General features: G+C 51.8%; 1 protein-coding gene across 1 annotated transcript; it reads left to right on the top strand.

Moving 5' to 3' along the window:
* Positions 1 to 7,182: 7,182 nt before the first annotated feature.
* On the top strand, positions 7,183 to 13,455 carry LOC104277326 (acid-sensing ion channel 2; the record flags this gene model as incomplete). Its single annotated transcript, XM_009873930.1, has 6 exons — positions 7,183 to 7,333; positions 7,717 to 7,773; positions 8,084 to 8,237; positions 8,950 to 9,041; positions 10,459 to 10,538; positions 13,387 to 13,455. Coding segments are annotated over 6 exons (603 nt in total), but the record flags the coding sequence as incomplete, so codon positions are not given.
* Positions 13,456 to 13,484: the final 29 nt, after the last annotated feature.

The raw sequence follows: 13,484 nt of genomic DNA, 5'->3' as shown, positions 1-13,484 counted from the left end.
AGGTGAGAAAATGATTGCACGCGTAGGGCAGTGGAGTGGTTTTGCTGGGAAAACGGCGTTAGGAGTGAATCAGCCTATTTGTGAAAGGATATGAAAGGAAATGGGTTTGGAAGGCAAACGATGGAAATGAGTCAGGGCCAGGAACAGGTCAGGAAGAGAAAACATCGAGGATGTGGATGAAGTAATGGTCTAGGTACTCCTAATCCTCCACTGTATTGTATGGATAAGAGGATTTTTTTAAAAAAAAGGATGGAAAGCTGCTTGTGGAGGACACGGGAGCTTCAGAGGGTCCAAGTCCGACCACGTGACCCCCAAACCGGGCACCTCTGTAAGAGTTTGGCCAGTGTGGTCCAACAAATCAACAAGCCAAGCTCCAGCAGAATGATGAAGGAAGGTCCCTGCTGCCTGGAGATAAGCCAAGGAGGTGACCAGGAGGGAGAGGGCAGAATTTATTGCGATTTAAGACCAAGTTTGCACGTGAGCGAAGGGAACAACTCCTTGCGGGACCAGCTAGAAGCAAGGTGTCGATGGGCAGCAAACGCCGGGAGCAGCTGTCCAGTGGGTCCTGGGAGCAAATCTGGCTCAGAAGGGGCTGCCCTTGACTTTTTGGGGAGCCACAGGAGGTTTCAGTATTGCTGTTTGATCTGTGAAATTATTTCCAAGGAAACAGCAGCCTGGAGCTCCAAAATCACGTGGGTTTTTATTTTTTTTTCTGGTACCTGCTCACCTCCAGTGCTCAGGGACTCACGGGCTGTAAAATGCCCCCAAGCTCAGCTCAGGGGGGTCTTCCAGGTGCTGGAAGGGTTAAACTCTTGTCCTTAAAGAAAACTTCTTTGGTGCTTGCATGAAGGGAGCAAATGGGAAGGAACAACCGTCTTGTACCGACATGGCAAAGGGAGACGACAAATAGACAACTTCCAGCATCATTAACTGGGAGATGGTGCCAGCGAGCTGTGTGTGCTCATTTTACAAGTGCTGGGATTGAAATTCTATTAAGTCGATGCTATTTGATGTCTCATTAAAGAACAGAGGTTTCTGGTTATTATTTCATTTGGATCGAATGCAAACACGCCCTGTTGAGATTTCGCGATGTTGGGGGAGAGGTTTGCGTCTCTCCTTGCTTTAAGTGGTTTTGAGGGGAACCCCACACGGAGGAGGCAGGAGAGGGGCTGAGCTGTAGCCCAGAGCCCAGGCGATTCAGGGTACGTCCCCAAAACGGGATTCATCGCAATCTCCAGCTGCAAACTGAGCTTGAAACGGCCCCAGCCACACTCTGGAAACATTTCCACTGCATTCCCTGTTACATAAAATTAAACATGCAGAAAAAACAGAGATACCCATCAAAATAAGTTAAAAAAAAATAATAGAAAAAGAAAAGATCTCTCCAGCTGCAGGCAGATGTTGGTGGTATCAGAAGGCTCAGTGCCAAGGGCAGCAGCATGGCCAGAAAATTGGGCCATAGCAGGGGGGAGGCTGTGCTGAGCAGCCCCCACCACCCACATTTGCCGAGAGCAGCCCTTTTTTTCCTCCAGTTTTGGGCAAGTGAGCCCCATTCTGCTTTTAAGGAGACAAGTCAATTCCGTTCCTTTTCTTTTTCGGCGCCTGCCAGTTCGTAACCGATTGTCGTAATCCCTAATAGCCGGGATCAAGAGAATTTAAAAGGCATTTCATTAATTAATTAAGTATTAACGATTGCGGAAGCGCGAGGACGCGAGTTTGTCAACCTCAATTACCGGCTGAAGTGGAATTTCTTGAAGCGTGAGACGGCGCAGTGCCGGGGAGGGATATGTGCCCTTGGAGAGGCGCCACAGCAGCCGAGCAGAATTAGAGCTCAGCGCTGCTCTCCTGCAGAAACCAAGGGCAAAAACTGTCCATGATGCCTTTTCCTTTTGCTTTTACGTTTCTATTTTCCCCTCCAACTTCCAAGAAAAGTAGCTCGTCTAAGAGGGGAGCAGCTCATCAAGGCTGTGCTTGAGGTCGCAGCCCTGTTCTGGCGAGGAGGGGGTTAAGGAGGGATGGCCTTATGGATGGATTCACCATGGCATTGTCCCAGGGACTTGCAGGGCATTGGGATTCTGGTGCCAAGGTGGGAGAGGCAACAGGAGCAGGGATGAACAGTGAAAAAAGCTGCGATTCGTTCCCCAACTTTGCTGCTGATGACTGTCTAAGACTTCTTGGTATAGGAAGAAACCAGTGTATGTATCTGATGAACCAGTGTAGGTCTTCAAGAAGCCACAAGGGCTGGAGAGAAGAACCTCAAGGTCCTTCTCTTGTTGTGGTTCAGAGCAGGAAACCCTGTGGCAGGGTTTGGCCCCTTGGTTGGAGTCCTTGACTGCAAGGTGCAATATTTGGTGGGTAAAACCATACCAGGCTCTGGGTCGTGGCTCCTCTTTGAAGACTGGTGAGGAGCGTTTCAGAGGTTGCAGCACAGCAATCCCGGCAGTCGCCAGCGATGCGGCTGCGGCTCCAGACGGTCACAGAGCAGCTGCCTTCGGAGATAATTGGGAAGAAAAGGTCAGGACAAGTGGTGATTGCATCAGAGATTTAGTGTGTTGGTGCCTGCTCACCAAACCGACTGGGCAAGGTGAAGGGAGCTTCCCTTGGACCAAATTACCTTTGGATGTGGAGGGAAGATCTGGAAAACGTGGCTTCTGTGTTCTCTGCAGAGCCTGGTCCCTAATGAGGTGCCTTCTCCCTCCAGAGAGGTCCCGCATGCCTGATCAGCCAAGACTCGGCTTCTGATTACAAATTACAGAGCGGGAGGGAAGCAACGAGTCTTTCAAGCTGTAATTACCAAGTAATAGCCCTTGATGAGCCCCTTGGAGAGAGATGAGTTCAGTGCCTTGCTCGCCGGAGGGAGGGTTCAACCCTGCCAGCCCAGGGAGCTTCGTCTCTAACATGTTTCCCATAAGGACGGGTTTGCCTGTCACGCTGCAAATTAACCTCTTGTGTGAGGAAAGACTGAGAGAGCTGGGGCTGTTCAGCCTGGAAAGGAGACGGCTGAGAGGGACCTTAGTGATGGGTATCAAGAGCTGAGGGGTGGGGGTCAAGGGCAAGGGGACAATCTCTTCTCGGTGGTGCCCAGCGATAGGACAAGGAGTCTCCTTGGGACCTACTCCCTTCATCATCCTCGTAGCTACGAGGATGATGAAGGGACTTGAACATCTCTTCCCAGTGGTGCCCAGCGATAGGACAAGGACTAATGGGTGTAAGCTGGAACATGGGAAGTTCCACCTCAACGGGAGTGCGGAGTCTCCTGCTCTGGAGACTTTCCAACCCGCCTGGACGCGTTCCCGTGGGGCTGCCCTGGGTGACCCTGCTCTGGGATTAGATGAGCTCTGGAGGACCCTTCCAACCCCAAACGTTTTGTGATTCTCTGATTCTATGACTGTTTCTATGATTGGTTCTATGATTCTATGATTTTCTGCTACCCACCCAGCCAGTGATGGAGGGGGACACACACAGATTCCCAGTGGGTATGGGAGATGCTGTCCTGGCAGCGAGAAATCCCTGCCCCGTGAGAGAGGTGAGAGGGATTAATATAAAAAATGCAGCACTGAGGTGCCTGTGTCATACCCCACAGGGCTCTGCTTCATGGCCAGGAGTCTCAGCGGAGAAATTTCCTTTAAAAATTAAAAAATTGGAGCTTGCCTGGATCTCCCATTGGCCCCAGATGCTGCGTGCTTTTCTCTACATCAGGGAAAGGTTTTATGGTGCAGAGCACAAAACCCTCCATCAGCTTTCAGTGTTCCAAGAGGCTTTTACTGCTCTTAAGTATCAGCGATTCAGAGCGGCGGGGAGGGCAAAAGTCTTGGCGTGTAGCAGGGAATTTGTTTGGCACCTATTCCTGCGTGTTTAGGAAGCCGGAGAAAAGTGAATTGCTCTTGCACGCTTGCACTTGGACCCTCGTGCGTGTGGCAAAGCAGCAAATCCCTGAGGAGTGCCACGTTTTGGGGGAGATGCAAACCGGCTTTACTTTGCAATAGGAGAGTAACCAGTGCTCGTGGTCCCTGGCCATAACTCTGTTAATGGAGTGGAATCGATAAGAGTTTAATTAATCATTCAGCCCGTGCGCCTCCTGCAGACGTGGTGCCAGTTCACGAGCACCGTGGCTCGAATCCAGCGCTGGCTGAGCAAACAAGTGCGGAAGCGAAATATCTGATCACGACTCTTTTGTTTCCTGATCCCGGCACCCATATTCAGAGTAAAATTTATAAGGGCTTAAAAGATTTGTGTGTTGCTGGGCTTGAGAGAGAGCTGATACCATCTGAGACCGCAATTATTTATTCTCTTTTATCACACAATGCGCAACATATGGGCCCCTTTCTCCACCGCGGATGACTAAATGATGGCATCTGGTACTCTATTCTTTTGCAAGTGTAAAGCAAATGAGAAAAGATCCCCTTCAAACAGCGCTTTGCTATTGTCACAAAGATGCTCTCAATATTTTAATTCCGAGGTGCTGCTTTGCTGATTTTTCCAAAGCATCCCGTTCAGAGCCAGGCTTGTTTCTTGGAGGATGCTGAGATTGCTGGGAACAGGATTGTGGGGTTTTTTCCTTCCCTTAATGTCTCAGCTGGTCCCTGCAGATGGGATCCTCCCTCACCTGCTGCATCCTTGCACCCGACATGGATGTGGTCAGCTCTTTGGATCGGATGCGCTGAGTGCTGAACAGCTCTCACTGCTGTTGCTTTTGAAAGTGGCTTGGGTTGAGGTGGATTTTGGGACTGCCAGAGCCCATATCCCTCAGCCAGCAGCACGGACACCCGTGGGTGATGTCGGCTTTGGCGCAGGGATGACACTTACGGGAGCAGGGGGAGGGAGTTGGTCGTTCCCTGCTTCCTCAGTTGATGGAGAATCCAGAGCCAAAAAAGAGTTCCCCTGACATGGAGACTCCCTCCTTCACCCTCGTGCAGGCAAGAGCTGAGCTTTTCTCGGGTCTGTCCTTGGGATCATGCGGTGGAAGACCTTGAAGCATCATCACGTCGCAGGGAGGACCTGTGGCTGCTCTGAGAGATGGTTCCAGGTGGTCCCATCGTAGCATGTTAGAGACAGACGTAACTGGGAACCAGTGCAGTGCCCATAGACGGCAGCAGCAAAGTGCTGGGATAAGCAAAGAACTGCTCCTGGCAAAACTATTCCTAGAGAAGGAATTACTTTGGCTTGGCTGAGCTGGGAGCTTGTCCAGCCCCAGAGGGCAGGGTCACCCTGAAGCCTGGCACCCAAACTCTCCTTTAGCTTCCAGGTTTCGTGCCCCTCCACAGCAGGGTGTGCCGTGCCCAGCTGTCCTCCCTGCAAGACGTTCATCCCACATTCATCTTATTTCTCCTCCTGGCTGCGATTTAAGCCTGTTATGAGTTTTTACCATCTAAGTGGCTCAGAGATAAAAGCCACAGGGGGTTTTACCTGCAGCCCTGCAGACCAGTGCACCAGGTGAACATCTTTTCACGGGGTGCTTTGGAGAGCTGAGATCTCGTGAGGAAGATCTAAACCAGAGCACGAGCTCCAAACACCTCACACCATAGGAGTTTTGTTATAGTTACCCCAAGTTCATGCCTGAAGGATTCATTATTTATGCATTATTTATTTATTCATTATTTATGCAACAGCGTCTGCAATGTCCCCCCATTTTGTGGGTCATCTCTTTCCTCCTCCCTTTGCCACCCGTCTCCAGAAGAGACCTGAAACAAGCCCCTCAGAGCCTTGCCACTAAGTCCCGGGCTCACAGTCCATCAGCGTGTGTTTACGTGTTTATTTTGGGACGCGATTAATGTTACTACGTTTTCTGAAGGAGTATTTTCGTTCGGCCGGCGGTGCTTTGCCAGCACAAAACGTTCTGTGTTTGAAGCACGGCACAGCAAATTGGACTCTGCTTTAAATCACAAAGAAGGAGGGCTTAGGAGAATGCTATTTTCTGCTCTCGAGCAAAGAGGAGCGCGGAGCATTTAGCAAAGATAAAGAGAAACAGGAGGGACTGCCAAGCTGCAGGCAGAAGAGGAACAAGGTAGATTTGGCTGTGGGGGCCAGAGAGGGACTGTTTTTCCTCCAGCGTGTTCTGGGCTCTGAAATAACGTTTCTGTGCTGGACTGTGGAGTCCTGCTTCTCTTTTGCCTTTGTGTTTGTGTCAAATGAAGCGGTGGCAGCAGAAGGGTTTGCATTGCGTTAATGCTGAGCGGAGCAACTTAGGAGCCTGGTGCAAGGTGGTGGGCAAAAAGAAGGCAGAGTCTTCATCATCGTGGGCTGCCAGGAGGGCAGATGACATGTCTCTAGCTCCACAGGGCTCTCCCTGAGCGTGGGGGTTTGAAAAAGAACATGAGTGACTTCTCTGCCTTCTCCGAGGCTGCAGCTCTGCAGCCCAGCACCATCTCCCGCGGCAGCAGGGCTCTGAGCAGAGCTGTCCCCCCATGGGGAGTATGAAGGTTTGGAGGCTCCTTATGGCACCGACACCCCTTTTCCCTGGCATTTTTCACCTCCTGCAGCAATCTCTAGCTGCTGAGCTGTTCTTAGTCCTCCCCTTGTGCTCCCCAAGTCCTTGGCTGTCTCTGAGGGTTGTGATCTGCCTCATTTTTGGTCACTGAGAAACGTGCCCAAAGAAGGGAATGATGCTATTGCGGCAGCTTTGCTCACACCAGAGCAATCCCAACCATTGCCAGGATCTCACTGCCACCCATTTCTGCTCCTCGATGTCACCAGCACCGTCTGCGTTGTCCCCACGAGGGGCGCGGAGCGGTGCAGCTCCGAGGTCGGAGATGGGAGCTGTGACACCGCAGTGCCAGTGATCTCTCATCGTTCAGAGGTGGTTTGCAGGTTGGAGCCTCCCCTTCTGTCCCTGCAGAGGCGGAATTTTTTCCCAAATGGTGCAAGAAAGAGCTAGTCCTGGAGAACTTCTGGTGCTGCATGTCTCCGAGGCACCATCCTGCTGCAGCTCTGCTCCCGGCGGTGCTGGGGCTGGAAGGATGCAACAGAGCAGCTCTGGAGCAGAAGAACTCTCTTAAAGCCTCTCTCTTGGCAAAAGTCACATCGTGGCTTTCCCTTGCAGCAACACCACTTGGTCCCCTCCTTCGAAACTTCATTAAAATCGTGCTCTGTGGCAAGAGGAGGGAGATGCTGTGCTCAGCTCCTTGCTGCCGGTGCCCAGCGTCCCCTGACACCCCTGACACCCCACTCCTCCCTTTCTTGCAGCTGACGTACCTGCCTCCGCCCTGGGGTGAATGCCGCTCGTCGGATATGGGCTTAGACTTCTTTCCCGTTTACAGCATCACGGCTTGCAGGATCGACTGCGAGACCCGGTATATTGTGGAAAACTGCAACTGCAAAATGGTTCACATGCCAGGTCAGTGTCACCCTCCCTTCCAGCCCCGGCCTGGGTCATTAAGGATTAGTGAGCTGGAGAGCGATCAGGAATTAAAGGAGCTTGGACTAGATTTTACTAAGGAAAGAAGAATGCTAATAGACTTTGCAGAATGCCCTGAAATAGGGGCAAGAGTGACAGGGGGATATGGGTCCAGTTTTCCCTTATTTAGCCCTGATTAACACTCCCAGTGGTATTTCCAGCAGCCCCCTCCTCAGTTTGCAAGAAAAGCACCCTGCAGCTGGCAGAAATACTGCTCATCCCCAGCCTGGGTTCACTTTGCTAAAGGGACATCCTTGTGGAGAGCCCAGTGGCCCCAACGGCGGTGGCTGGTGCCCACTGATGGATTTGTCCTTTCCCTGCAGGGGATGCTCCCTTCTGTACCCCGGAGCAGTACAAGGAGTGTGCAGAGCCTGCGCTCGGTGAGTACCGAGACATGTCCCTGCGTACCATGGGTGTCCCAGCAGCCTCCTGGCTGGCAGGACTGGGGTGATCTAGAGCAGCTGACACCCTGGTGATGGGTTTTTGGTGAGCACCCGACTTGTTGGGAGGGGATGGGTGCGCCCTGGGATAAAGCTGCTTCTCGTTCTTCGTGGGACATGAAACCCTCGGCGCCCCAGGTTTCCTGCAGCTCTTCTGAGATGTGACTCCTCGGCCCCTCGCTGGGTGATGCTCCTACCTCTGCTGTGTGTTCCTGACTCCGCTGAGCTCTAACTCTGTGACCTTGTCCAGGTTTGCTGGCTGAAAAGGACAGCAATTACTGCATCTGCAGGACACCCTGTAACCTGACCAGATACAACAAAGAGCTCTCCATGGTCAAGATCCCCAGCAAGACCTCGGCCAAGTACCTGGAGAAGAAATTCAACAAGTCAGAAAAATATATCTCGTGAGTGTTGCAGAAAACATGCCCTTCGCTTTGTGCCCTTCACTGTTAAAACCAGCCTGTGCTAACACCAGACCTTGCCAGCGCCTCTGTCACCAGCAGAGGTGTGTCCTCCAGGGAGGGCTGGGGTGAAACCCTTGAAATGATGAGTTGTAGATTGCTTTCTTCTCAGTAGCTGTGTTTCCAAACAGTTGTATATTCCTTCCCTGGCCTTGTCTTCATAAGCATACTCCATACCCACCAAAAAAAGTGCAAAAACTCCTTGTATTTGGATGGGGAAGCCCAGCCTTGCTGGCCCTGTTTGAGATCTGGCTGCTCTCTACCTAAGTCTGGGTTCTGGACCTCAGGCAGCTGCTGTCCTGGACCCTTCCCAGCCCTGAGCCCATTATTACCTTGTGGAGGCAGCAAGAGTTACTCCATATTAAACATCCTTTGGACTCTTGCTGTTATCAGCAAAGTGAGATCGAGAGCTCACATCCTGAGACATCTTGAGAAAATATTTTCCTGCTTCAGCTCAGGCTGCCAGAGCCCCCAGCGGTGCCCTGTGGTCTTGGTCTCCAGGAGGTCCAAGTGTCTGTGGGTTGCTGAGGACCCCAGAAAAAGAACAGTCAGGACAGAGAGGGGAATAAAGCTCCAAAGTCCTTTTTTTGTTTGTTTTTCCTTGTCCCAAAGCACGAGGTCACTGTTGGCTGATGCTGTTGTTCTCTTTCTACAGAGAGAATATTCTTGTGCTGGACATATTTTTTGAAGCACTCAACTATGAGACAATTGAGCAGAAGAAAGCCTATGAAGTGGCAGCCTTACTTGGTAAGGAGAGATCAGGGGGGCAGTTTGGAGTCTGTGTGAGCCTGTGCTGGCATCCGTGTGCATTTCCGGGACAGACAGATGCTGCGGGAGGTGCCTGGGTTGTGTAAATCCCTGCAAAGTCCAGACACCTTCCTGGCCAGCACACTTTCAACCCCATCTCTTATTTTCCTTCCAACCCCAAGCCCTGCCTCCCAGGGGCCACAGCTAGTCCGTGTGTCACCTCTCAAAAGTTAACGTGAGCTGCTCCACCTCTGGTTGCTACCAGCACCCTACTTCTTGGAGATCCCAGGGCTGAGCGGACGATGGGTGCTCTCTGTGGTGTCACCCATGCTGGAAGGGCGGGCAGTGTGTGAAGGACAGCTCTTAAAACCATCACCTCTTACGCTCTCCAATTCTGTCCTCCTTCCCAGCGAGGCCAGCCAGGACCCTGAGCTCCTTGCCCTGGGGTGGTGCCCCACAGCTTGATGGAGAAGGTGGAGGAGCTGCAGAGTTGCTCAGCCTCAAACTGAGTCAGGCTTTGTGGGTGTCAGCTACGGATTTGGGTGCTTTGGGGACCCACTGGTCTTGGGGCTGGAGGTGGTTGGTGGGGAGAAGCCAGCATGCTCTGTGCCCTCGCTCTGTGCCCCAGCGTCACCCTGCAGGGGTAGCTCTGCAAAATGTGTCTGTTGTGAGCGCTTCTGCACCTTCTGAACCAACACTTTGCTCCCCAAGCACCTTATTTCCCTCTTTCTTCTGTCTCTCTCCCATGGACACCCACAGCAAAGGTCTGGCAGCCCCTCCACCCACGGGTGCCTTTGCTCTGGGAAACAACACAGTTGAACCATGAGTGTTCTGCAGCAAAATCCCTGAGATTTGTCTTCCCTGAAGCACAGGGGATAGCACCGCATCTCGTGTCAGCAGGTTCCTGGAAGTCTCCTCTCCCCATGGTGCCTCCTGTGCAGCTGTCCCACAGCCCCGGGGGACTCGAGCAGAGACAGCCACAAGATGCTCCCCTAAAAAAAAATACTCCCTTCCCTCTCTTTGGCAGGCTTGACTTTTTCCTCAGCTCCAGGGGACATTACCTAATTCTTCTCCAGCATCTTTCTCCAGCTCCCGCTGAGTTTGGGAATTGGGCTTTGGGATTCCTGGGATGAAGCCCGCTGGCTGACTCTGCCAGACGGCTTCCTCGGGTGCCTGCGTGCGGTATCATCCTCATTAGGCTTCCAGCTGATGGCCTCATTAGCGGGAGAAACACTTTGGTGGCCAGTGGTGTCCTTCCCGGGATGCTTTTCATGGCCTTAGAGCCGCGGGTGTTTCTAGGGGCCATCCCTTGTGTTTCCCCACTTTTCAGGGACAGCAGCACCCAAGGTTGCACGCGTGCCTCTAAGAGCATTTTACCCCAGGGGTACAACCACCCACGTGTTGTTCTCTCTCCTAGGTGACATTGGAGGCCAGATGGGGCTATTTATCGGTGCTAGCATCCTCACTATACTAGAGCTCTTCGATTATATATACGAGGTAAGACCCTCACCCCGTGTGGGTTTGCTGCCCTTGATGCCAGGCTGGGACGGTCGGGGACCAGCATCCTCTGTGCCCGATGTGCCTATGTGGATTATTAATTTGAATTAAAGACACTGTGTAATTAACGCTTTACACTAGTCGGTCACGGTTCTGTCGCCTTTCCAGGGCCTTTCCACGGCGCAGGGGCTGGCGTACAGCCGTGCTGTGACAGAGCCGGGTTCGCTTGGCACCCTGCTGCTGCTCACGAGATCTGCTTCTCGCTTTGGGCAGATAAAGCAGCAGCTTCACATGGCTGTCCTGCTGCCCACCCCGCAGCTTGCGCTGCCTGGGGTGCTGGTTGGGGACCTGCTGCTGCACCCTCCCTGTCCCCGTCCCCACTTGGGCTTCTCCCAGCAGCACGCCGGTATCGTCTTCTCATCAAACCACTTTTAATGAATGCTTGAATCCCAGCCGTCAGGCGGGAGAAGCAGCAAGGCCAGACCTTGTAGCGCTGCTGGGGCAGGTGAAAAGCCCCCAGTCCCTGATACCTGCTGTCAGCAGCTCTGCCAGCAGCCCTGGAGCAAGGAGCTTTCTAGGAAGCACCGAGATGAGCTCGAGCGTGGTCCCGTGGCTCCGTGGTGGCCAAGAGCAGCTGCTCTGGAGAAAACTCCAAGCCCTCTTTAAGGGGAATTTTTGCAATAAGCGGTCTGGAGGGGACGATGCTCTCTGGCAGCCCTCCCTCCTCCTGCCCTCCAGCAGCGGAGTTACAACCCTGGTTTATTTTTAATCGCTTTTTGCCTAAATGCATTACCCCAATGAACGCTGATGGCTCAGCCCAGCTCAGCATCTCCCAGAGGGTTTTGGCTTTTCTGTGTCTCGGTGGTCCCACGCTGTCACAGCCTGCCCGTGGGTGTCATCCTTCCAGCATGCCCCGCTGCTGCCCCTGCCAGATTCCAGCTGCTTTCTGCACCCTCCTGCCATTTGGACTTGTTCCACCCCATTTTTTTTCAACCTGAACGGGCCACAGGCCAGAATAACCCTCTCTGGAGCATCCTCCCCACCAGTTGTTGATTCTCCTTCCTGGTCTTCATCACCACCTTGCAGGCAGCTTCATGTTGGGGGAGCTAAGCTCATGATTTTTGTTTATAAAAGGGGAAATTGAGGCAGGGAGAGGGGCTGCAGCTGGATGCAAGCTGCTGAGGAGCACCCAGTTTGCACCAAGGTGACCCCAGAGACCCAAACAGCAATGATGTGTCCTGGTTTATAGCAGGAAAGAATTGAGTTTATGGCTTGGGATGGTTTCAAGAGGACACAAATGCTGATGGAGGCAGGCACTTCCCAGCAAATTTGGTGCAGCCCAGCACGAGGTCCTTTGCCCTTGTCCCTGGGAAGGTGCCTTCTGCTAATTGAGCTCATTTGCTCGTTGCCTGACGATGTCAGTGCAACGGCTTTGGACCCCTTGCACCCAAATACTCAGCATCTCAGACCTCATAGTCCTGTCTCAGCCCCACATCGTGATGCGACCAGGGATTATTTTTTAATCCTACATGATATTACAATCGAGGGTCGTTCGTGGCTGTTGCATTAATGTGTGCCAAGCCGGGGGTGTCACACAACCGCGGCCTCTGCTCCAAGCTCGCTGGGGCATCTTGAAAAAAAACCTCTTAATGTTATTAAAGCTGGGCTGCTGGCTTCATGTTTTAAGACATCCGCTCCCCATCCCGGTCCCATCTGGGCAGCCGTTAGCATCTGGTGGCATTATCCTGCAATAAAATATATTAAAAATTACAAGCATAAAGCTTGTAATGGCTTCGGAGTGCAAACAAAACCTGCGCCTCAGTTTATAGCTCAGGCTGAATGCACACAGTATTTCATTAAAATCGCCTATTCCCAGTTTTCTTGGGGGTTCTTTTGTAAGAAGGTAATAAGAAACCTCACAAAGTTTGGATTTTTTTCTTCACTGTTTTACTTCTTTGTTTGACTGCTTATAAAACAGTTTCTTCTTGCTGTGTTTTTTTTTTTTTTCCTTCTTCTTTTCGGGCAAACATGGCTTAAGAGAGCATCCAGGCCCCTTGGAGAGGCTGCTGGTGCGCACCCAGGGATGCACCAGCAGGTTCACCCGGCGTGGGGGCATCTTCATGGCCACCCGTGACAGATATTTAATCAAGAGAGGGAGAAAAGAAATAAAATGTCTTAATATTGGTTGAGGTAATCTGCTCAGAGTTTCATTCAGGTGGGGTTTGGTACACCTAAAACTCGTTATTCGTAAACTCTTGGAGATTGCCAGCAAATGGACTATTCTTTTGCAGCGGGTTAACCAAAATCAGACGAAATAGTGGCGATTTCTTTTTTTGCATCGTTTGCTCAGCACAATCCTCCTCTTGGTCCTGCTCTGGACCAGAGTTATTCCGGGCTCATTGGGGTCCCGAATCCCCACCGCACGTCCCCTCGTGCCAGCCAGCGTCCACCCCACTTCCTTAGGAACTGACCCAGTTTTTTACATTTTTAGCTTCTTTTTTTTTTATCTCCAGTGGAAGTTTTTCAGAAAAACACTCACTTCTCAGTCTTTCCGGGATTTCCCTTGAAAATCCGTCCTTCAGCAGCAGCGGCTGCCGGGGAAATAACAAAAGGAGACGGCGTTCACCTAGCTGACATTTTTCAACAAACCCCTGAATATATTTTTTTTTTAAAAAATGAGTTTTGGGGTGAGTTTGTGGGTTGTTTGGTGTTTTGTTTTTCATGTGAAGAATTTTTTGACACATAGGCTGGCTCTTTTTCTTGGAAAGATTATCTCCTTCTCCGTAGCGTTTGGAGGGCGTAGACGCCTGGAGGATGCCTGCTTTAACCAGCTGGGTCTTTTTTGCAGCTGATCAAGGAGAAATTATTAGACCTACTGGGAAAAGAGGAAGAGGAAGGGAGCCATGACGAAAACGTGGTAAGGAGCCCCGTTGGGAGACCAGAGGA

Source organism: Apaloderma vittatum, unplaced genomic scaffold (genome assembly GCF_000703405.1).
Source record: "Apaloderma vittatum isolate BGI_N311 unplaced genomic scaffold, ASM70340v1 scaffold18217, whole genome shotgun sequence".
NCBI lineage: Eukaryota > Metazoa > Chordata > Aves > Trogoniformes > Trogonidae > Apaloderma > Apaloderma vittatum.
Note: the sequence above shows the minus strand (reverse complement) of the source record. Positions and strands in the feature narration are given on the sequence as shown.